General features: G+C 44.0%; 1 protein-coding gene across 4 annotated transcripts in view; it reads left to right on the top strand.

The window, feature by feature from the left end:
- The first annotated feature begins 9,757 nt into the window (after positions 1-9,757).
- CARMIL1 (capping protein regulator and myosin 1 linker 1) overlaps positions 9,758-25,326 on the top strand; it is a 194,694-nt gene continuing 179,125 nt past the window's right edge. For all 4 annotated transcript variants that reach the window (XR_011724458.1, XM_071736997.1, XM_071736996.1 and 1 more), the window contains exons 1-2: positions 9,758-9,889; positions 13,843-13,940. Coding sequence is in view for 3 of the 4 variants with exons in the window: in XM_071736997.1 (XP_071593098.1) it covers positions 9,850-9,889; positions 13,843-13,940 (138 nt within the window). In the remaining variant the exon portion in view is untranslated. The remainder of the gene's footprint in view (positions 9,890-13,842; positions 13,941-25,326) is intronic.

Here is a 25,326-nt window from a genome sequence, read left to right as displayed (position 1 = left end):
AAAAAAAAAAAAAAAAAAGGACTTGCATCTGTGCAGTGAGGCAGGTAAGGAAGAAAGGGTAATAAAAACTTGCTATTGGATCCTTTCCATCAAACTGAAAAGGAAAAAAACTAAATACAAACTCATCCTTAACATTGCTTTATTTTACTGCACATAATCACAATAAACTGATATATTTGTGCTTTGAGAAATCATTTTACTGAAAGTGGCAGCCAAGGCTGATGATTGGGGAAAATGCTTCCAAAAATCTCTAATCAAATTCATGAGTAGATTTTGAGACCACAAGGGAGTAACCATTTCATAATTGTTTTCAGAGATCATTTGAGGACTAGAACTTGCTGAGAACTGGCTCTCATATGCTGAAAGCAAACTTCAGGCTGATTGTGAAATATGCTGTTCTTGTTGTGCTAGATTATTATGTAAATAATCCAGAGGGGGAACAGAAATAATACCATTTGACCTGTAGCACTGGCTGAAAAGTGCAGTTTGCAAATTGCAAATGTTACCATCTGAATACATTTCCCTGTTCACCATCGTCATGTCCCAGACTAAATAATGTTGTCTTGTTTCTGCTCTCCTAGCCAGGAGGCATCTGTAACTGAGATTGAAATGTGTCTGGAGCTTACAAACTGCAAATAGTTATTCATAAAATTGTGCGTTGTGGATCACAGATTATTTTTGGAATAAATATGTGGGTCATTCTTTCCTAATAACAATGTACATTCAGCAAGTGTGTGGTCTTTCCAATGGTGATTTGAGATTTAAGAGATGAAAAAATATTCTAAAGTATTCACATCAAGTTAAAAGATCAGCCATGATTTTTCTGGAGTAACTGTCCTTTATGAGGGTTATCTCAATATCATCATAGACTGACTTGGTTTTCGTTTTTCTCTTCTCACCTAGTTTCTAACCCAGCCCAGCCAGTCCCCAAGCAACAGCAGCCCAGGAAAACTCCCCTCAGCTTTCATTGTTGAACACAACATTGTCTGAGATGTGATGGGCTGTCCCTTTGGGGAATTTGGGTCAGCTGTCCTGGTTTTGTCCCCTCTCAGCCTCTTTCCCATCCCTGGACCACTTGCTGGCAGTGTAGCCTGGGAAGCAGAGAAGGCCCTGATGCTGTGTGAGCACTGCTCACATCTCTGTGTTATTATCAGCGTTGTTTTATTCAAAAACCAAAAACACAGCACCACACAGGCTGCTCTGAAGTACATTAACTCTGTCTCAGACAAAACTGGTACATCTGGTCAAGTGATTACAAAATGCAGTGGTAGGTATAGCAGAAACATCTTAGGCTTGTTTTGCTGATGGCAGACCATGGAGCTTCAAGGCAGGTTTTCCTTCTTGACCTCCTCATATTTGTGTCTTATCTCAGGAATTCAAGAAGTGTTTTTCCTTCTGTTCCTCTTGAAGTGCTCCTTTGTCACTGCTGGTCTGAGTTCATTGCCTCTGAAGCAAAATGTTCTGTCATTTCATTGTACTGGGCAAGTCCTCTGAGCACCCTACATCATGCAGGGAGGACAGAGAGAGCATGGTCAAGGTAAGTTTGTACTCCATAAATAAACTGTGCAAGAAACCATGCCCAGTCCCTGGAAAGAAATCAGCTCCACTAAAAAGCAGTTCCCTGGTTTGAGTCTGCCAAGTGCCACCTAACACCCAACATTCCATTGCTGCAGGGTGACTAAGATGCTCCACAGACCTCTTTGAAGGCTGTGGGAGATACAAGCCAACCCATGCTCAGCATCCTCAGCACTCAACAGCATCACTGGGCCATTAAATTTACTTATAGAAATGTCTCTGTGTGTGCATGGTGTTTCTCCTGCTTTTTAGAGCTACTGATGTGAATTTTACTTATCCTTTTCTGGGAAGCAGAACATTCAGCTGGAGTGGGAAGTGGGGCTGGTGAGCTGTTGGAGGGCTTCCTTGGGTAACCTGAGGGCCATGATGAATGACATGAGCTGGTTTTTGCCCCTTCAGCAAACCAGAACCTCTTACCACATTTGTGTCCCCAGATACCAGCCACTTTAGGAATCAGAAACAGGGCTTGGAATTAATAGCCTAAAGACATTACTTTTAAATAAGACTGTGTAAATAACCATATGTGGAGCCAAATCTACTCAGAGGAACATATGCCTGTACACTGGTGAAAGGAAGTTATGTGCATTGGCTATAACCCTGTTGCAGAGGATTTTTTCCAGATCTGAAGAGTGATTATTTGAACCTGAAAAGCAGTCCTTTTAAAAATAGTTTTCTCCAATTCATTGGTGACATACATGCATTGAGAAAAAGTTGTGTGACTTCAACTTTGCTGTGTTAGTCAACACTTATGTTAACACCCTGTTACAGCCAGCCCAGGAAATGACAATCCTATTTTGCCAGTAAATGCCTATTAGATTGCAATATCACATCTGATGATGTTTTACATTAGGGACATGCAGCTGGGATTGCTGTTTGCTCGCACTGCTTTCCCTCCTTGCTAGTTCCTCTATACATTATCCATAAAAATGTGTAAGTTGTCCAGGGATACTGATGTTCCTTAATTTTACAAAACATCTCAGACAACTCAGGACACTATGGAAATAGCAAGGAGATCCTCTTGAAGGAGCTCATCCTCACAAGGAACTCTCCTGAAGCCAGATGCAACCATAGATATTGCGAGCAGGGTTCAAGCCTGAGGGCAAAATTTAAGTCCTCCTAAACAGTACTGACCCAAGCTTAGCAGTACTCTGATCTGTGATAAAGAGCAACAGTTTATTGGGCTTGAACACTATCCAGCCAGAACTCTGCATATGATCTATCAATATAAATGGATGCAGGCTCTCAGACTATATTATGCAGGGTCCTTTGTAGGGAAAAGCTTGTGCAAAGGGAGCAGAAATACCTTTCAAAATATTACTGCCACAGCCTATATCAGAGTTCAGATCTTCTGCATGAAATAGGAGACTCCTGCATGTTCTAGCCATATCCCAGTCTTTTCCTAAAGGTGTCTGAAATTCTAAAGATTGGCAGCTCAATGTAGCTAGAAACCTTTTCAGTTTCACCTGTAATAGATGCCAGTCGGACTTTTCAGTCACCATATATTCAATTTTTTCTGCTTCCATGGAATAGTGCAAGATAACTTTTTCTCCACACTTCTCACAGTTTCTTCTTTGTTTCTCAGGCTGTCATGTTGTGAGCTAGAGGGTTATGTCTTGCCACTTAGGCTTAGAATGCTCTCTTAAAGGCTCTTGTTGACAAACCACATGGTCACTGAACTCTCCAGAATGTGCTGCTTCGGAGAAAGCTTTTTGAGGTTTATAGAACATTTTTTTTTTTCCAGAACTCATTGCTAGGTTGAGTGAAAGATACTGGTATTGATGAAAGGGCTGTTAATAGTTTCTGTGGGGGAAGCAGTAAGAATACTCAAGGCTGAGAGCTCAACCTTCTATAAAGGAGAGAGAGAATCATGTTCAGTTTGAAATTTAGGTCAGAACTACACCAGATTTATTTTTGCACGGGTTAATATCATCTGCTTCACTGGCCAAAATTGAAATCTCTCTTCTTCTTCAGTTATTTCAGACAGTACAAAGAATATCTATAGAGAACGTTTCACCACCTTGATTCCAAGAGCTGACAAGAACACAACCAAAGCATTTTGTTTGATTAAGCTGGAGTCAATGGTAAGAAAAAGAGGCTTGCTGAAACACTGGATATGAGCAAAGTCTCTGGTAGAGGAGTAATGGAGTTTCACAGACCAAAAAATGGTGCAGCTTGACTGAGTGACAGATGAGCTGAGGAGCTGCAACATACACATACCGGTTTTAAAATGTTAGGCTTCCATTCAGTAACTTGTCAAGTATATTCCATGTATCACTTGTAATGTCTGGTAAAGAACAAAACAAAACAGGATGCCAGTTTGGGATACATGTTCAGGAATCGTCTGTTTTTGCTCTGTAGTTCCACACCTGAAGTAATAAAAATTATAACAGTGTCTATCTAAATGTGGTGGGATATGCAGAGGATTATGCTTTCCTGTGAAAGCTGAGAAGCAGAAGCAGATGAGCTCTTAAGAAACAATGATTCTGGTTTTATGCAAATATGCCTGCTAAAGAGGAATGAGGGAAGAGGAATATGGAAATAGCTGATTTAATAATACAGTAGTGTAACCAGAATTATTCTGAATAGGTTTCTTCTATTAAGATTTTCATGAGGCATCAGCTGCTCTTTGTAATTCTCTCCTTAAGACTACCATCAAAGTATGCCTTATCTAAATATACATCTTTGCTGCTGCATTTATATTCACACTATTTAAAATAAGGACAAAGTAAGTTTTTCTGTGTAGGGTACTGAAATAATCACAAGAGCATATAGCAACCCAGAGTAAAGGGTTTGAAAAGATTCAGACACAAATAATGACAGGAGACTCCTTACAAGTCTGCCATTTCCTTGCCAAAGTATTAGTTGATGGAGGAAACACATTTTTTCCTAACATTTTTTTTTCTCAACTGGTGAAATCCAAAGGAAGCATCCAATCATTCAGCAATACGAAATATATTTATTATTTTATATTTATTATTGTGCAATTAGCTAGCTACTTCTTCTCTGCTTTTTTCTGGAACATCAACAGGTTTCCGAGCAGATGTGATCAATGTCCGGGGCCCAAAAACCACATTTAATGGTATCACCAAATACAGACAAGGAACATAAAAAAGATAATTGGATCAATATTTAATCAAACTAACAAACAAACAAACAAAATCTGCAGAGAGCCCAAAATCAGAAATGTAATTCTTATTAGGCTAAGTGGAAATAAAGCTGGTATGGATGAGTAAATTCCATGAGCTTCTGAGTTCAGGCATAACTGTAGGCATGTGTCATATTTGTGCTTCACATACTTCCATAGAGTGGCAGGCTAGCTGCCTCTTAGTCTTCAAAATACCCCTGTGATTGAAAAATAACACTTATTTAAACCACAGTGCTCTCAGAGATGGCTGAATGGCTACTTTTGTGGCATGTGAGACAGTATGGCCCCATTCAGTCTGTATCCAACCAGGACAGAAAATAGTATCTATGGCATTGTGAAGGCAAAGCTGGGGAAGAACACATCCCTTGGAATTTGTTCCTAGAAATGCAATCGGGTCATTTATTATCTGGAGGTGTTTTCTGTCATGTCTTTCATGAAGTGTTCTGAGCTTTTGCCATATGCTGTGAGGCAGCTTTGCAAATCAGATGGGATCATCTGCTCCCTCCCACCACGATGCTGCTCTGGACCCCAGGGTGTGACTCAAAGGTCTGACACCTGCTCAAAATCTTTCCACTGGCTTCAACAGGAGTAGGATCATGTTGTTCATCACATCATAATATTGATGACATCAGACTATTGCTTTTAGGGGAAAACGATGAATTCTACAGTGCTAAAGCCATAATCCAAGTGGCAGAGAAGTTGGCAGGGAGGACACGCAGAAGTTGAGACTATGAATAGCCTGTCTTTAGACAGTCTGTATGGCTTGGCACCAACTCATATTGACACCTGCCTTATCTGCAGGAGAAGACAGGATTTAGGCTGAAAAGGAGAGCAAGGGCAACAGGCTGGAAATAGGAATATGTTACACTGTATGTCAGTATGTGGTGTGTGATAATGTAGCAACCTGGAAGAAGTGGAGTCAGACATTCCTCAAAAGTTACTTCATGTAACTAATGGTTAATCTAATGCATGAAGGCTGCATATTTATTGCCTGTACTCCCTTCTGTGTCAAACATCTCCTTGATCAATGTCTTCTGAAGCTCCTATTTCGCCCCTGCTCTGTTTCTGCCAACTGAGTGTAAGCTGTGGATGCTGCAATGCTCCCTGCAGCCATCTAACTCACAGACTATCCAGCCCACTGCTCTCATCAGCATTTTTGTCATGCCAGAAATTACAACATGAGCAGTCTCTAGATAAAAAATACCTGCATCAAAACTACACAAATCCCATTCCCGTGGGAGGCAAACCAGTTACCCTTTGAATGACTTTTAAAATAACTTCATACATCTTCTGCTCTGGTAGAAGAAAATGCAGCCTCTTTCCATCCTCTCTGTGCCTCTTGCAAGTGTGGTTTGCAATGCTGTGCTGTGACTGGAGTGTGATCCTGGCTAGGGCACCCATGGTGAGATCATTCACACCGATGAATGTAACACAAGAGCTATGGGAATGCCACAGTCAGGAAACCCAGATGAGTTTGCCCCAGTTGCCTGTTTAACTGGAGACATCTGTTCTCTTCAGCCATGCCAATGCACCTCTATTGGTAGGTGAGGAGGGATCAAAGATAACCTAAAGTCAGCCCCTGAAACGACAAAAATCTCCTTTCTGACCCCCATTGCTGACTGAGGTTACAACACTTGATCACAATTTCTCATGCTGGCACAACATAGAAAGTGGTGAACAGCCACAGGCGGTTAATAATGACTTGGTACAGGGGGACACAACTTCTTCAAGTGGCCTTGCTGCTGGGGAGATGCCTGTGACAGCTTTGTCCCTGCTGAAGTGACTAGTGGAGAGCAAGAGTCACCCAGGGAAGGACAAAAACCACAGCTCCCTACAAAGCCAGCAGCCTCCCTGGTGTGCCTTTGCCTCTAGACTGCAGGGAAAAGTCTTCATTTGAGAGGCTCTGGGAGTTGATTGGGATCCCTGGGAAGGTGGTCGAGTCCTCTCTGTGCTGGGAGGTGGACCCCTGGGATTGGAAACACCCTTCATTTCACATGCCAGGCTGACATGACAAATATCTAGGCATGGCTGTAGTTGAAGGAGCAGGAAGCAACATCTTGACTGGAAAGTCCTGTCCTGCCTCCTCTCTAGGGAAAAAGGAATGGGAAACTCCATTTTGTTGATTGAACTTGGCTTTGGGGGCACTAATCCACCTGAGTTTAGTCTGTACCTTCCCTACTTTGAATCATCTCCAGTCTCCTAGGCTCCAAACCAGGAATTATACAGTAGCCTTGGCAGTGCTACTTCATTAGCCTGTAGTGCTGGTGATTAAAAAACAAAACAAAAAAGCCTGCCTGCTGCTATGCTGCTATAATTCATTCTTTTTTTTTCTTTTTATTTCTCTTTTTTTTTAAATTTTTTTATTCCCTGTTTACACATCCAGGCCCAGCCTTGCTGGCCAGCTCTCCTGATAGGAAGCACAGAGGGAGGAGGTGCTAGCAGTATCCCAACAGAATGCTACAGGCAGGCAGGCCTGGAAGGAACACATCATTTTTGCATCTGATGCATGCTGAGAAACCTGTGGTTGTCTGGCAGCAGCCAAGGAAGCAACATTCATGCTGCAAATACTGTTCCAGACAGAAAAAACCGAAGTGGTTTAGTGCAGCTTGAGAAACTGGCGTACTTTGTGTCTAAGGGGTGATAGACTCATAAAATGTAAATTTTTTTGCAGAGAAGGTGAATAGTGATGGCAGAGAAGAAGTCTTTATGGAAGTTTTATCTGAACACAAAGCATTAGACTCAGTATGGAAGCAACAGCATGAAATTATGTACTCATGATGATCTGATTTTCCCCTCCTGGGTACTAGAAAAGATGTGGACTTCTCAATTCTTTTTTCTTTTCCTGCCACGAGATGCCTGTATTGCTCAGTAGAAGTAAGCTTGATTGTATACAGCAAGTAAGAAATGCAGGTCTTTGCTGAGCTGTAAGGAAAGATTGGTTGGAAGATAAGGAAGAGGCCAGCAGGTATTCTGTATACATCAGAAGAGTATACAGATTCAGCGAGAAAAAGAGAAGAACACCAGAAACAGGAAATGAATACAGTGCATTTTATATATATATATATGTGTGTGTGTGCGCGTGTGTGTGTATACAGATAAGATTTGATTGACATTGCTATTTTGAAGGATACACCTTCTTTGCTATGTTGTTTTACAAATGTATCCATTTTTGTTTATTTAATTTAAAGTGTGTCCTTAGTTGTTACATGCAAACAGCAACCTGGAAAGAGAGATAATTGCAGCTATTTCTGTAGTAATTTTATCTGTGTTGCTAAGATAACCTCCAAAAATTTCTTAGAGAGCTGATTGGTGCCATGGGAATCATAATAAAATTGTATGACAAGTCACACCAATTTCAAACTGCTAAACGTGCTTCTTTCGAGGAGCAGGCTATGCAGGAATCTCTAGGACACAGGCTGCAGCAGCATGGAATTACACCCACAAATAACTCTTGGATTTACACTGTTGCTCTCATTTCAGGTTTCTTAATGAGACATAATGACTTTGGTCTCACAGTCCCCTCACTCACTTGCAGAGTGCTCGAAATACGAGGCTTATGCAGTAATCCACCCACTTTAGGGTGGAGGGCGACCAATCACAGCCCTGCTGCAGTGAAAATGATTCTTTCATTGAAAGTAGGCATCGCTACCAGTAGCAAGTTGAAGGATTTCCAGAGTTGCCGAGCCCCGTCCTTCGCTCTCATCCAATGAGCATCTTTCTGCCCTGATTTTTTATAGGCGCAGCTAAGGCAGCTCACGTGCTGCCTTCCCGCAATGTGGCCGCTCCGCACGACAAAAATTCTCAGCGGTAAAATTCCAACAAGCAATACGCTGCCCTTTGTGCATTTTTTTTTTTTTTTTTTTTTTTTTTTTTGGTCCTGGGAAAGGAAGCACCCTTTCGGTTCCCATCCACCTAGCAAAAGCCCCAGTGGCTTGCCTCTCTCCCCCTGCCTGAGGAACTTGCGAAGCAATCTCTAGCGAGGGCGTTATCTCAAAGCGGGCGCGGAAGCGGCTGCCGTCCCTATGGAGATAAGGCGGGGGAGCGAGGGAGAGGCAGATGAGTTCTGGATCAAAGGTTAACCCTCTTCCACGGCTTCAGCCTGAGCAATCCCTCGCCCCGGCAGCGATGACTGGCTTGGCGATGCCAGCCACCCCCCTTCATGCCATGCACCTTGGGTTTTTTAATGACACGAGCCCAGGGGAGAATTCCCGCGGTGCAGAGCCTGAAGGCGCACCTGCGGAAGGCAGAGCGTTTGCGGAGGGGAAATGGTGCTGCTGCCAGAGACACCGGGGGTGAGGGGTGGAAGGGGGGAGAGGTGACGGCGCCTGTGGGGCCGGAGGAGCGGCGACACTCGCGGCTGCCGGCAGATGGCCCCCGCCACCGCCCTGCCGGGTCCGCCGCAGAGCCGATGGATGTTCGGGCGAAGGAGGGGCCGGCCTCGCCGCGCTGAATTTCCCAGCCCGCTGCCTTCCTCCTCCTCCTCCTTATCATCCTCCTCCTCCTCCTTATCCGCGGTGGGGCGGGCGCGATGGCTCCCTGAGGGGCGATGCTCTGGGCCGACGCCTCCACCGCTACCTCCGGGTGTAGGGTGGGCGCTGTCGGTCGGCTCCCGGTGGCTCTCGCGAGGTGAGGAGGCCGGGCCGGGGCGAGGGCGCCAGCCCTCCTGGGGCGGGGGCAGCCTCCGCCGCCACCGCCTCCTCCCGCCCGCGCTTCAGGCGCCGGTGCCGGGCGGGGGGAGCCGGGCGGCGCGGAGGGGCCGGCCGTGTGCGGGGGGAAGGAGGGAGCCGGCGCGGGGGCAGCCGTAAGCCCGGCCCGCCGTGCTTGAGGGCTGCCTGCGAGCCATTCCCCTCCCCTGGAAATGCCCCTCCTGGCCGCGCCGGCAGCCGGGGGCGTCATGTAGCGCGAAGGGAGCGGGCTCCTCGGGGCGGGAGAAGCCCCTTCCCTCCGCCCGCTCTCACCGCACACACACACCGCAGAGAGGCGCAGAGCCGACCCTCCTTCTCCTCCTCCTTCTCCTTCTCCTCCTCCCCCGCCCCGCTGGTTGCATGCCCGCCTCGCCTGGCGGAGGGACGGCGAGCCGCTGAAGCAGCCCCGCCGCCGGGCACCCCCGGGCGCCGGGCAGCGCCACCATGGCCGAGGAGAGCTCCGATGTCCCCAAAGAGTTGATCGGTAAGGGACCAGGCACGGCGGCGCGGACGGGGCGGGCAGGGAGTCCCCGGGGGAAGGTGTTGCGGGAGGGAGGGAGGAAGGGGGGCAAGTTTGGAGGCCGCTGTGCGCGACCCCAGGCTGCAGCGGAGGGGATGTGGGGAAAGCCGAGGGAGCGGCGACGGGGGGAGGGAAAGGTGTGGAGCCGGGGTAGCGCTGTGGGGTCTGGCTGGGGGAACCGAGGGGGAACTGCGGGTGGCGGAGTGGATTCGCGGGTGATCGGGGAGACTCGGAGAAGGCGGCGGGGGGCGGCGAGGCCGCGCCGCCGGCGCTTGGCCCCGCTGATGCGTGCGGGAATTGGGGGCTCGGGGGGGGGGGGGGGGGGGGGGGCAGGGGGTGGGCTGCGGACCTGCGGTGGGGAGCGGGGAGGCGGCTGCGGGCAGGGGCTGCACCGCGTAAGCTCCTCCGGGTAGTGCTGGGCATCCCAGCCCCACGGCCGGAGCTGACAGGCGGCCCCGGCCTGGCGCCCACTGTGCCCGCCCTCTTGTGGGGGTTCTGCCTGGGGTCTGCGGGGTCTGACGAAGCCCCGGCGAGAATGCCCCAGCTAGTCCGTGCCCCCGCGCCAGGACACCCGCACCGCCGCCCGGCCCGGCAGGTCCGTCCTCCGAGCGCCTGAGGCTGGCGTGCCTGGCTGAGGCTCCGAGCTGTAGCTCTGGTCGTTGTTTTTTTATTTTTCCCCTGGGCTTTGCATAGTTTCAGACTCGCTTTCCTGTGTATGTACGAGAGAGCGAGGTTATTTGTAATTAAAGTTTTACGGCCACATGCACGCAAAGCCCTGTGTTGCATGGTACACGTTTCGGCAATCATAGGTCCCTGGAAATGTTTTATTCCCTTGGTGTTGGGGAGCTCTCGATAAATGCGTTTTTAACCCATTACTTTGGTAACCAGTGTCCTTTGGGGATAACAAGTCTGATGCTCTAGGCCTGATCTTCTGCCACCTTGCTCAATCTAGAATTCCTTTGGTTTTAGTTGCAGTTATGCCTGTTGAAGGGAGATCTAAGGATCTCACCAACATTAGAAAAATTTAAAGTGTTGCCTTAGTGACAGAGGGAAAGAGAAAAATGTCAGGCAACAAGGCAGGTGTTGCATTGAGTACAGTCCTTCAAACTCTACCAAGGTTTACACTGTTCCATTTTCTTCTATGTCGCCAGTCAGCAATATCTGGTGGCAGTGGGTTTCAGCACTTTTAAAATATTGGTGATAATCTGGATGCAGGCTTACAGCTGTTGCAGAATTTCTGTGTAGACAAAATAGCTCTTTTTTGCAGTGCTTTTATTGCATAAACCATGGGGCTTGCTTTAGTCTCTAGCTTATTATTGGGAAGTGATGAGCTGGGAAGTGTGCTAGGAGTAGTTGTGGTGAAAACCCTGAACTTTTTTTTTAAAAGGCACTGTTTCTAGTGTCTTAAGTGAAACGTGGCCCATATTATGAAGAAGGGTGAAGTGGGTGTCTTCACACATGCCTCCGCTGATGGCTTTGGACAATTTTAAGCATTATCCCCCTGTCCTTGTATCCTGCATCCACCCAGTTTGCTCTGTCAAGGGCTCTTCTGGGGTGTGTTGATCTGGTCTTGTAGATTGGTTTGATTTCTAGCAGTATTTTGGTGTTTGCATGTTATAATTTAACATTTTAAACAGACCTTTTTGTAGTAACTGTATGTGTTTATGGCAGGATGAAAGGATGTGCCTTGATGGTGATTGGCGCATGGAGATTAAACTGGGAGTAGGAGTGTTTGAGCTGCAGTTTTTGTTCTGTTACTCACTTCCTGTGTGACCTTTGTCAGGTCTTGTAGGTCATACTCTTCAAAAAACCTCACTTACTGTTGGCTTACCTGGATCCACTCCTCTGAGGTGCAGGTGTCTGAAGGCAGGCACTCACAGTCTTCAGAGTTAAAAATAAATGAGCACTTGAAACCACAAGCCTTAGTGTTGTGTTTTTGTTTCTCGGTCTGAAAGACTGCAAATCACCAGTGTGTCACATAGAAAAAAAAAAAAAATCTGTGTAATCTAAATCTTCCCTCTTTGAAGAAGCATTTCTAGCCCTGTCTGGCAGATAGAGCCTTGGAAGGAGTTCTGTGGGAGTTTGGGTGTCAGGGCCTTTCTTACCTGTGACTAGATGCAAGTAAGAGTGCTGGAGCTGATGGCCTGCAGTCACTGCCACTTGCTGCTGTGTGGGACCTGTGGGACAGCCAGGGGAAGTGCCACTTCCATGCCGGTGGCTCAGGAGGAAGTCTCTTGCTAGATGCAGGCACTCGGAGCTTTTTGTGGGAGAGGAGAAACTGAAAGGCAGAGACTGGAGCTTGGGGGCAGAGTAGCAGAGACAGCATCAATGGCTTTCCTTCTGCAAGGAGGTAGGACTTAATGGAAAAGACTGTGGTCAGCTTTCTTCTCGGTTCTCAAGAAGTGATAAAAAGACCATAATTAAGCATTACCCACAGGGGACAAAGCCTGGGGAAAAATAGGTTACCTTGGGCTGTACTTTCCCTTGGGCTTTGCTTACCTGGCTGCTCAGGGAGCTTGCAGCTTGGCTCCTGACCAAAAGGTTGCCCAGGGAGCCGAGCATGCTGGCTGCCTGCCATGGGGCTGCCTTGGCTTGGGGCAAGCTTCTCACCAGGAAAACCACTGCCACCGAGGAGCTTTTGTTTCCTGATAGGAAAATTAAAATTCCAGGGGAAAACATGCTGGTTCTGCAGAAAGAGCTCTTTCTGGTGGAGAGTCCCTCTGACCGGGTGTGTTTCTGACTTGCTACACCCTCCTGCCCTGCAGGCAGAAAGCTGTGGCCTGGGCTAGATGTCCAGGCTTAATAAATGGAGTGTTGTTTGTGCTAAGGCATTCTGGCTACCCGATGAAAATTGTCACAAAAAGTGCTATACAGAGCAGTATAAAAGCCATAGGAAGAGCCTGTTATTTTCAGTTTTAGCCTTTAAACTCTGGTGTCTATGAGGGCAAAGCATGTGTGTGGGGAGGGTGGAGACTTGCCTTTTAGAGGTGCCAGTTGTAGTGCTGGAAATAGGTTAATTTATTTAAAAGATGTCTTTCTTGTTCTTTTTCTGTGGGGGAGGGAAAGTTACAGAAGGTGCCAAATTGGCTCTTTTAGGTGAACTCCTCTGTTTATCACCCAAATTACATCAGTGTCAGTAGTTCTGACTCTGCCTTCCGACACAATTCCCTTTGTGTATGTTTCCACCTGGCCTGTGTGCAAATATTTAGGGGAAGGAATGGTTCCTTTGGTACCTGCATATACATGTGTATGCATATATGTATTAAAACGTGGCAATTAATGTAATTTTGGTGTTGGCACCATGAGGTGGCTGCGTTGTTGTTTGGACTTGGACCTAGACCAGTGTTTCCTTCCATAGCATCCACTGCATAGCTGTCAGGTGTCTGTAAGTCCCCTCCATTTGCTTTGCAACTTCAACATGCAGAGTGCAAAATGTGCCAACACTGGCTTTTCCATCGTCTGACCCATTTAGCCTGCCTGATATTAACAACAGCAGGCTAAATTTTTTGTAATACAAGGAGCTAATTTGCTTTAGCAAACTTTTCAGGTACAAATAATAGCAAGTGAGGAATTTGCTGTATTTTCCCAGAGTAGAGCCTAAGTGGTGCTGGGGCTTGTCTTGGGAATGCTTTTGATGTGTAGGTAGTACTGGAAAGAAATACCAAATTATGTTTAGAATCCTCGCATGTTAAAATTGGTAATCCTAACATAGCAGACATGTTGTGTAGATGGTATACTTTAAAAAGCTGTACATGTGTTAGGTTGGATTTAGTACTAGTGTGTGTGCATGAGACTTCCATGAATGCAAGCAGGTGAACAACATAGCTCTGAGCCTTCCTGGAAACTTAACTGTGGTGTCCTTCTCAAGTAGTGACTGGAAGTATTTAATTAAGGTATTTTATTTTATTTTATTTCAGAAAGCGTCAGGGATGTTATTGGGAGAAAAATAAAAATTTCTGTCAAGAAGAAAGTTAAACTGGAAACCAAGGGAGATAAAGTGGATAACAAAATACTGGTAAGTACGATAGACTGACTCTGGTTGAGCTTGTGGAGAAAAAGCCACTATCTTGTGGCTTTCATTCTTCTCTTGAAGGCATTCATTCTTTTCTTGGAAGGTTCTTTTACCTTTGTGTGTACCATAAGATTTACATCTCATTTATTTGCCTACTTTCTTGCTAGCCTGCACTGCAAGTTGATGTGCAGGTTTGGACATGTACATGCATGTTTATCACTGAGTTATTCTTCAGAGTTTAAGGTACTGTTTTGTGGACTGATGCTAAAGCAATATATTATTAGAACCTCTCCTAAAATTATTTGCTGCCTTTGCTGGTTAGGTTTCCTGTTTACATCTGTAGGAATTTTGAGTGGACAAGAAAAGCAAAAATGAAGCATGTAGAATTACTTCTCTTTTGAGAATATTCTGAAGCTGTTACATAGAGAAGAGGAACAGTAAAAACATTGTGCTTTTGAAACTCAAATGACTATTTGTACTTTTTGGTATTCTTTGTTAAGTCACACATCTGCAATTTAAAGGAAGTGCTTACTGTGTGGGATTCTCCATTCTCATTCCTAAAACTGTAGTGGAGGAGAGTGTCAAATTGATCTCAAGTAGGCTTTCCTGTTTTCTCAAGAATAGCTTGCTGGCCTCTCTTGATAAGGAGAAATGGTAATGAGCTGATGTGCCTGCATACTGTCTTGAATATTTGGATATGCAAAAAGAAATTGAACTTCTAATTCTTCCTTGTTGTTCCTGCCTCTCTGCCAGGAGAACTAGAGTAACAAATACATGTAACTACATGCTGCTACAATTTTTTCCAAGATGTTTGAAATTTGGTGCTTCCTGCCACTAAGAATATTGCATATTTGAATATGTGAAAATTTCATTGCCAAGATTATTGTTAACATGCTTCTAGATGCATTCCCCATGCAGCTATTCTATCTTGTCTTTAAAAGCTGCAACCTAATCAGTTTTGAATTACCTTAATAAAGTACATGTTGATTATCTGAGGGCAGTAACACTGTTGATAATGGTCTACTTTTCAGCAAGAGAATCTACTTGCAGAATTTGAAATATTTTCTGCATAATATCTATCCATGTTATATGTAGCTCCTGAGTATACATTTTCTGTTTCTGTGTTGGAAAGTGGCTGAATATGTGAATGTTGATTGATTGCCTCTATTTATTTTCCATGTTTATAGGGAAGGCTGACAGTTTCATTGAAGCAGTAACACTTGATTGACTTTTTGACTTACACAGAATCACTACTGTTATTAATAGTGAAATATATTGTGGAAATACTTTTCCAATCTGATGGAACCAAAACAATGTCAAACATGGCATTGTCAGTGAAGTCTCTGAGAGATGTGCTTCTCAGCAGTAAAACAACTTAATGTGATGACTTGGCTCTTTTTTCTCTCTTTAATTTTCCATGCTCTCAGGTGGGGGACTTTAACCTTTTATGATTAGCTGAAGAGGTACTGACAGGGAAGGGACCTCTTTAAAGGATTCAGAAGTTACTGAATGTTTCTTTTGTGTGTGTATGTTGACTTCACTGCAGAGGATAAGTTGATCAAGGGGGTGAATTGCTGAAGGGGGTGTTGTCTGGTACAACTATTTGTTCTTTGATACATAATTGCAGAGGATTTATATTAAAAAAAAAAAAAAAAAAAAAGGATGTTTTCATGGTTGGAGGACTTGACTGCTGGGGTTGGATTTTGTGTTTTCTTCTGTCTCAAAAGAAAATTGCCCTATGTGAAGCTGTACAAATCACTAATGATTTGTAATCACTAATTTACAGTGTTTCTCTAATTGCCCATGTGTATCTTTATGTGGGTTGTATTTTTTGCAGAAGTGCTGAGTGTTGTCTGCTATGGCAGAGGCCAGTGGAGACTGTGGTTCCTTTTGAGGATGCAGAGTTCTCTGAAATGCGGAGTGCTCTGAATAAAATGACACCTGAGGCTTTTTGGCCTTGCTGTGTCTATCTAGGCTCATGTCTTGCCTGTGAAATAGAGGAGATATTCCCTTCTTTCCTCAAGAGAGTGATGTTGAAAGTAAATCACCCTGCTTCAGAAATATACAGGTGCTTAATCCTAAGTGCCACAGGAAAGCTGCCAACAAAATTAAGAACTTTTGTATGCCACGCTGGGACTTAACAGTATTCAATAAATAATGTGTATGGCTACATTCTTATCAGGGAAGGTAAAACCAGGGACTGAATTGCTCTGCCTTGGGTGAGCGTGACAAACTAAATGCTGAATGAAGTGTTGGCAGCAAAAGTAATTCAGTAATTAAAAGACTGTCTCCTTAAGTGCATGCACTAGAGGGCTTAAATATGATTGTATGGGCAACCTCCATGCCAGTGCTTCTTGAATCCTGAGTTTTGAAATGTTTATAATCTCTGAGCACAGTCGCTTTGGTGCATGTGTGGCAATGAATTGTTTTGAGATTTCATTTTATTAGCAGTTGGATGTTTATAAGGGAACTAAGTAGCATGTGTTAGGTCCAGTAATTAATGAGGAGGAAATGTGAGTTGCTGTCAGTCTAGCTCACCCCAGAGCCATACTGGAGTATGCTAAAGGTTTTGGAGGAAGTTGACTGCAGAGTTTCACGCTGAGCACTGACACCCAGATTTGTGCTTTCATTAAGCAATCTCATCTCCTTCTTTTCTAAGAAAATCCAGCAAAATCAGTAGCACTTTGAGAAAGGGAGACTAAGGATGACTGCATTTTGCAGATAACTATTAAAACTCTAGACCTTTGGCCCTGTTGTTCACAATATATTCAAGGTGCAGAGGTACTAGAGTATGGATATAGCCATCTACTTAAATCACTTTGCTCTAAGAAATTTCTCCGATAATTAAGATGGAAATTGGAATCTGAGACTAAAGAAAAAGCAGTGGGGGAAAAAAAGTTGCTTGAAATAATATCCTGATGTAAAAGTGATGAGATGGGTAGGTAAATACTTTATTGCCATAAGATGCTTTAGGACATCAGCTCTGGATGCCAGAGTTTGGAAATTATGACTGGGTTTTGATGTGACAGATTTTTTGAGTCTCCAAGATCAGCTTGCTACCTCATTAATTTCAATTTGCAGCTATTTAGTTTTTCAGTTATAGTTATAATGATGCAAACCAGTAAACAAGGCAAGGTACTCAGCTGCCTCTGGTCTGCTGGTAAGAGGTTTCAGCTGTGCAGGCAGCAAGCTGTTATCCAACCCTAAAAAGCTGATAACCATCTTGCACAGGCAAAAGATCAGTCCTTGAGCAACTGGGGTAAAACCCCAGCCATACCCTATCCTATAAAGTCTTCTTTATACTCTAGTGTGGCACAGCTGCCAGCAGGGAGGATGAGGGAACACCCAGGTGTAGAGGAAATCTTGAATGGGGACAAGCCACCAAGGAAGTGCTGCCTCATGGGGCAAGGGGGAAAAGCATCTTGGGGCTCCCTGATGGGGCACAGGCCCTCCATGTACCAGTGGAGTGAGCATAAGGGGTTTGGGGTGGATGCCAGAGGCAGATGTGCTCCAGTGATCACTGAGCAGGCAGTAGTGCCAAGGCAGATCCAAGGCGGAGCCAGGGAGTTGGGTCAGTGGGGCAGGCTTAGCTGGCAAAATGACCAGGCACAGGCATAGCTGCAGTGTTACTCAGGCTGAGGCCAAGTGCTGGAGCTCTAGAGCAACATGAGAAGCCTCAGTCAAGGCTTTTCCCAGCTTGTTGGGTCATACACCCACACTGCCAGAGCTGGCCTCGGGTGCAGGCTGCCAAGCTCCATCAGAGCCCTTGGTCAGACCACCCTTGCTGGGTCAACATGGCCCTTGGCAAGAGACAGGGTACTGCTGCAGGAGCAGACCCCACTGTGTTTGGCTTTGGTATGGTTCTCAAAACAATGATCTTGTTGGGTTAAAATAGAGAAGGATGTTACTATTTTGTAATTGCTAAGCGGATTGTTTTGCTTTTGTAGGATTGTTGGGTTTTTTTTGAGGACAACACATCAGTATCATACTAAGCAGCTGCTGTCTTCACACTGACAACTTCTGACCTTCTCTCTGGTTTCAGCTTAAGCTGTTGGATATGTAGAGGTCTCAGTTGCAATGATAATAGCATTGGTTTTGTGTGTGTGTGTGTGTGTAAACATTTAAGAAAAAAGAAGAGAAACTTTACACCTCCCATTCCTCAAGGCCCTGCTTTTTAGCACCATTAGGAAATACCCTGTCCATAAGAGAGGTTTCAGTGTTTTGTCTTGTTTTTTTAACCCAGAGGCTTGGATGATTGTCCTACAGACAAGCCTTGGCAAGAAACTTGGCTGCTCACTTTGGGTGTTGGTGGTGCTTTTTTTTCTCCCCCCAAATACCCAACCTGTATGTACAGTGTTTTTCTGAATATTTCCCATTGCTGTTTCTCCCAGTCAGATTTGTTTTGGTTTTTCTCCCAGTCAGATGTGTTGTGGTTGTTAGCAATCACTGAGAAGCTGAAATTGTGAGATAAAGGCAACATGTTAAATACATCTGAGCAGCTTGTTATGAAGTACTGATGTTTTCAGGACTGGTTCATGACAGGTCAGAATTCGACATTCCTCTTGCTTTTTTTTGTTTAATAATTATACAACAGAATACTTGGTCTAGTTTTCTTTGAGATTAGTTTTAAAATAGGCATGAGGAAATGTTGGCATCTCATACTTACTAATGACTGTGCTCTCTGTGTGGCTGCTCTGGGTTTTTTGTTGTTGTTTTTATTTGGATTTTTGTTTTCATTGTTGTTTGTTTTTTGTGGGGTTTTTTGTGTTTTTTGGTTTGTTTTTTTTTTTTTTTTTTTTTTTATGGTTTTCCAAACCTTAAGGTCATGGAATAATCTGATATGCTGTTGTGATCATGAACAATTTATTAAGAAATCCCATCTAGGAATTCCTGCTATGCTGCTCCCCCAGGTCATTTATGTCCTCTTTGTTATAATATGGCAGTGCTGCTTCTGGAACTGGGACAGTTGCTTTGGCAGGTGGCTCCTCTTAACATGTACTATATGCTCAACATAGATTCACTAGGAGTAGTTTTATGTTCTTGTCACATTCTTTAGGAAATAATGGGCTTTTAAAACAAAATTTTTAGTTGATTCCTGCCAAATAGGTTTGTATTTGTTCTGTGTCTGAGATATGTAATGTTCTACTTCTAAAGACTTGCTAATAAAGACTCAAATTCTATTTTTTTAAAAAAATCTATCTTTATTTCCATTTGAAGGAACAATTATGGCTGGCTGGTGCACTATGTGGTCTCTGAACAACCTGGGTGATGGTACTGAAACATTTGAGAAAAGTGGATATGAGCTGCTGTGCCTGTTTAGCTACCAGAATGGCAATGTCTGGTAGAGGCAGTAATATTTTGTACTGCCAAAAGTATTTTGGGATTAAAAGCTCTGGTGCTTGTTTTCCATTGATCATCCTTTGTCTTCATCCATCCATGATATTCTCTTCAAATAGAGATGAATTTCTCTATTTATCTAGGTGCAAAATATCCTGAGCTCGTAATAAATTACGAAGAGCATGAAGCTCACAGGGTTGTCTAAGGTTAGTTCTACATAAAATGTGTGGAATCTCACACATTATATCATGACAGCTGGTATGTGATAATGATGTTAAATATGGACATTCTTGTAAAATAATGGTGTTTCCTCTTCTCTGCCCAGAATGTTGAGTGTTATGACATCTATCTAAAGTGTGTGTTTATGAAGATGAAAGGAAGTAGGTGTTTGTACATCTCTCATGTCAGGAAAACTAAATGGAATGAAGTAATCAAAAATGCTTCTATGTGAAAATGTGTTTTAATCCATTTACAAAGTGCCTCTTATAATACAATTGAACTGTGATTTAACCAAGATTGCTACAGATGAACTAAGATTGCTACAGAAAACTGAAATAGTGCGAATACTGCAGGAAAGAGAATTTATATTAATTGTATCTCGTTCCAAAATAGGAACTGTGTTTACTGAAATCTGTGCTTGTTATACACTGACCTATAGGGTTACTTTTAAGCAGTGGGATGATGGTTGGTGACCTGCTGCACCACATGGATATGCACAAATCTATGGGGCCAGGTGGGATGCACACAGGAGTGCTGAAAGAGCAGGCAGGGGTGCTCACCAGGCCACTTTACATCACTTATCAGCAGTCCTGGCTCACTGGAGAGATACCAGAAGATTGCAAAACTGCCAACATAATCCCCATATATAAGAACGGATGGAAGGACGATCTGGGAAATTACAGGCCTGTCAGTCTGACCTCAGGACCAGGGAAGCTGATGGAACAGATCATCCTAAGTGCCATTATGCAATACATGCAGAACAAGCGGGTGGTGAGACCCAGTCAGGATGGGTTCCTGAAGGGTAGGTCCTGTTTGACTAACCTGATCTCCTTCTATGACAGAGTAACCTGCTTATTGGCTGAAGGAAGAGCTGTGGATGTTGTTGTACCTTGACTTTAGCAAGGCCTTTGACAAGGTTTCCCACAGAGTTCTCCTAGAGAAGCTGCCTGCTCCTGGCTTGGATGCACGTACTCTCTGCTGGATTAAAAACTGTTTGGATGGATGGGTCCAAAGAGCTGGGTTAAATGGAGTTAAATCCAGGTGGTGGCTGGACATGAGTGGTGTTCCCCAGGGCTCAGTGGTGGGGCCACTCCTGTTTAACACTTTTATTGATGATAGGGATGAGGGGATAGAGTGCACCCTCATAAATTTGGAGATGACGCTAAGTTGGGTGGGAGTATCAGTCTGCCTGAGTGTAGGGAGGCTCTGCAGAGGGACCTGGGCAGGTTTGATCAATGGGCCAGGGCCAATTATAGGAATTTCAACAAGATCAAATATTGGGTCCTGCACTTCAGCCACAACAACCCCCAGCAGCACTACAGGCTTGGGGAGGAGTGGCTGGAGAGCTGCCCAGCAGAGAGGGACCTGGGGGTGCTGATTGACAGCATCTGAAAATGAGCCAGCAGTGTGGCCAAGAAGGCCAACAGCATCCTGGGCTGCATCAGGAACAGTGTGTCCAGCAGCACCAGGGCGGTGATCCTGCCCCCATGCTCTGCCTTAGTGAGGCCACACCTTGAGTACTGTATCTAGTTTTGGGCACTGCAGTGTAAGAAAGAAACTGAGGTGATGGAGCGGGTGCAGAGAAGGGCAGCCAAGCTGATTAGGGGTCTGGAGAACAGACCTTATGAGGAGAGGCTAAGGGAACTGGGGCTGTTCAGCTTGGACAAGAGAAAGCTGTAGAGACACCTCATTGCTCTCTGCAACTACCTGAAAAGAGGTTGTAATGAGGCAGATGTTGGCCTTTTCTTCCTGGACAAGAGGAAATGGGGTCAAGCTCCACCATGGGAGGTTCAGGTTGGATAATAGAAAAAATTTCTTCACGGAAGGAGTGATTGAACGTTGGAATAAGCTGCCCAGGGCAGTGGTGGAGGCACCATCCCTAGGGATGTTCAAAAGATGGGTAGATGAGGTGCTATAGGCGATGGTTTAGTGGTTAGGGATTGTAGCTTGGATGGTTGGACTTGATGATCCCAAAGATCTTTTCCAGCCCCAGTGATTCTATGATTTACAAGATTAGCATTCTGATGTTGTGGTAGTGCATACAAATGTTGAAATTTCTTTTGTTGAGAAGTTTCCACTTCTAGGAGGGGAAACTGGCCAATGGTGGAATTAACCAGGCTGACAGGAATGTTTCCCTCTTCTTTTGTGTTGCTGTGGTTGGATATTGCTTTTCTTTCCTCAATTTCCACTTCTAATTCCTACTTCCAGTTTTCCTTTTCTTCTTTATTTCTATCTTCTTCTACACTCAAAGCATCTGGTACAGACAGAACCTTGTGTTTAAATCACTGTTGATGCATTTTTTAGCATAACAGTAATATGAATAGACTGAAACTTCTTTCCCTCAGGTTTGTTTCCATTAAAGATAAGATCTGATCTACACCCTTAATTAAACTGGCCTGTGACCAAACTGAAACAGTCCCACTTCTCTGGCTTCTCAGGCAAAATGCAGGTTTTCTACAGTCCTGGCACTTTTGTGTCCTTTTGAGTGTAGCTGTGCCCAGAGTTGTGTGTTTTCTTGGTTGAAGCATAAAACATTTCTTGCATGCTGAGTGTACAGTGTATTCTTCACACACTTTGGGAGGATGGTATAACCATTATATCAGAAGAGCAGCTTGCTTGCTCTCCCTTTCTTTAGATTTGGGCAACTAGCATGGGGCAAGTTAAGAAAAGGTAACTTGTCTTTTAGTGCCCTAAAAGTACCTTTGTTCCTTCTCATATACTTTGCATGTGCACACCCACCTGCAGGCACATACATCCTTATCTGTCTTCTGGAAGCAGGAAATGTAAACATTAATCTCACCTTTAGCAACTTCTGCTTTTCTGTTGACAGCTCATAACACCTATCAGGAAAAAAAGAGGAGTGGTGAAAGGCAGGAGTCCACTAGGGCTGACTGGTTCATGGGATCTTTCTTTCTGTCAACTTGTCATAACTCAATTAACAAGCATTTTTTATTCTTTTGAACTGCCATACTCTTTCTACTTCCTTTGCTGAATATTTAATGTATCAAAGTGGTGTGCTAATGTACTTTTGTTTCTAGAGGGCCTGACTCCCTGCCACCATTATTTGTGAAATAAAGTCTTGATAAGCAAGGATTTGCATTGAAATCTGTGCATAAAAGTTGCAGAAGACTGTTACATATAGTTTCCCAGAAACTGAGAATAAAAAGTAAAATATTAGCAATTAGGGTCAATTTCTTGTCTCAGCCACTCATCTTGACTGATGTCTTTTGGTTTGTTGTTTTTTTTTTTTTTGCCAGCAAAGAGAAGGCTTGGAAGGGAACAAACTATGTTTTATTTGATAGACCAATATGAATGCAAAAACTTAGCTCATAATTCAGTTGTTTTGTTTGTTGTGTGTTTTTTTGGTTTTTTTTTCCTCATGGTTTGTTTTGTATGCATAAAGATCGGTATTTGAAAAAAAAACTTCTCAGGAAGGGAATGTGGTTTGCTTTCTGTAATTGATGTGGAGGAGGCAGTAAGTTTGAGAAGGGCCACAAGGGCTGCTAAATGAGAAGTTTGTGCAGCATACTGTGAAAAAATTCTGCTTCTTGCTCAGAACCCCTGTCTTCAGGGATTTTTGTGGTGGAAAACCTGGTGAAGGTTACAGATTTGTCTCATTATTAAAATAAGTACTCTGGATCACCTAGAGTTCTACTTATTTTTTTTCTCATGGTGGTGGTAATTTAATTCTGTGTGAAGTAATTACAGGCCCAGTAAGTAAAACTATTCTTTAAATATAATTTCTGCTAGCTGTGCTTCATACTGCTGCCATAGTCCCTTGGTTGATTTCTGCCCTTGTTTCTCATTAATCCATTTGTGGAGCAGCCACTTTGTGGAAACTCAGAAGTGACATGTTTTTGGTAAACGATAGCTTCCTTAATTTGAACTTTTAAGGTGACAAACTATTGTTATAAAAATTTAATTGTAAAGGCCAGTTGATAACTGAACATTCCTGAAACCAAACTAATCAAATTAATTGGCCTTCTGAGGACAAAATGAGCTCTGCTTGCTTGGGGAATCAGGGTTGCAGAGGGAGGTCGAAGTAGCTGCAGGTTGTGATTTTAATATCAGCAAACTGAAAGAAGTATCTGCTGGTTGGTATAAATTTTAGAAATGTTGCATCGCTGGTGGTGAGCATGGGAGAGATTGTTGTCTGGCCCCATGGGAAACCAGGGCAGCATCTTCTGCGATGGTGATGGATAGGTGGGTTTTAGCAAAGAGAAAGGCTTCCCCCCTCAACTGAACAGTATTTGCTCATTGTTATATTACTGTCACTCTTCAGGGGGCTTTGCTTGCTGGCAGCACTTGCCCCTCTGAACAAATACAACTTAAAAGGGTCCTTGTGTCCTGTGTGACTAATGTGAAGGTACCTGCAGGATAGAAACCATGAGCAGATGACGAGCAGCTCTTTCTTGGACAAGTTGTGTTTCTGAATTTTCTGTGCCAAATGACTTTTATGAAAATAGAATAAATTTGTTGACTGAGCTTATGGGCACTGGAAATTGTGCAGCTTATTCCCTTGGCTGACAAGTGGCATTTGTTTCCCTTGGAGAAGTGCTGTGTGACAGCAGGATGGGCTTTAGAAAGTGTCTACGTGGGGATCGAGAGCAGTAGGGGAAATGCTGGTTGTGTTTTTGTTTTAGGATTTTTGTCCTGCATTGCTTTTTCAAGTGGTGTTTGTTTCTGTGCCTTTTAGATAGGCTGGTAACTAGATTAATTTTTTTTCCTTTCTTCAGTTGAAGCAGCTGTTAGCAGTGTGTTGCCTGTGAGGTGGGCAGCAGTGTGGTTGGGAGGTCTGTAGGCACTCTGATAGCCAGGGCTTAGGAGTGTGAGGTCACTCTGAGCAAGCCTTTCCCATTTCCTGCTCCTGAGGACTGGAAAGACACGTGCCAGAGGCAGGTCTCATGGGATGAGCACTCCAGGTATGTGTCTCTTGCTCTGAACATACCCTCAGTACTCTGACTGAGCAGCAATCCTCCCCGTGTAGCTAGAACTTTGACAAACCATCGCTTTGGTAGAGCTTCAAGGAATTTGAGGATTTAAGGTATAGATACCTACTTATTCTTGGGGCCTGGGAGGGCAACAAGAAGGTGATGTGGCTGCTGCTGAGCAGTTTCTTCTCAGATTTGGTCAGGGGAAGTGAATGCTGTTGACCCTGATCTGAATTAGGTGGCAGGGCACTGCTGTGTTTGTTCAGAGTCGACCTTTGAATGAAAAGGCTTCCCCCTCTCTGCCTTCGAGACTGAAACTATTCATACAAAACTATAGATAAAGAGGAAGCTTTTCAGAGGCTCATCTCTTAACCAACACTTGAGCCTGGTGCTTAAGAATGACACTGCATAGAGCTGTGCATGTGAGTATAGATTCCGATGTAGAGCTGGAGGAGCCTGAGGTGAGGAGCAGTAAAGGTCAATACAGATGTGTGGATTTTAGCTGGCTTTAGCTGACAATCTTTTCTGTTTACAATGTTGCCAGTAAATATTTGAAGAAATGCTAGCTTTTTTTTAGGTACTGATGCATTGATGAGTAATAATTTCTGCTGACTTGGCAAGTTTATTCATATTCCAAATCTAAATTGGCTTGCACCAATTTAGATTACCAAATCTAAAATATGTTGGTAGTTTTTTTGGGGGTTTTTGGTTTTTTTTTGTTTTTTTTTTTGTTTTTTTTTTAAGGGTAACGTGAAAAATGTGTTTTAAACATTATGAGGTGTGTCACTGTTCATATCTGTACCTAGCAAGTGTCAGAAAAGCACAGTGTTTGAGCTTTGGGCTTTCTGTTCTTTCATCTCAAGAAGGTACTGAAATCCTATGCTTTTTGTGAAGAGTGTTGG

Source organism: Heliangelus exortis, chromosome 2, assembly GCF_036169615.1.
Source record: "Heliangelus exortis chromosome 2, bHelExo1.hap1, whole genome shotgun sequence".
Lineage (NCBI taxonomy): Eukaryota > Metazoa > Chordata > Aves > Apodiformes > Trochilidae > Heliangelus > Heliangelus exortis.
Note: the sequence above shows the minus strand (reverse complement) of the source record. Positions and strands in the feature narration are given on the sequence as shown.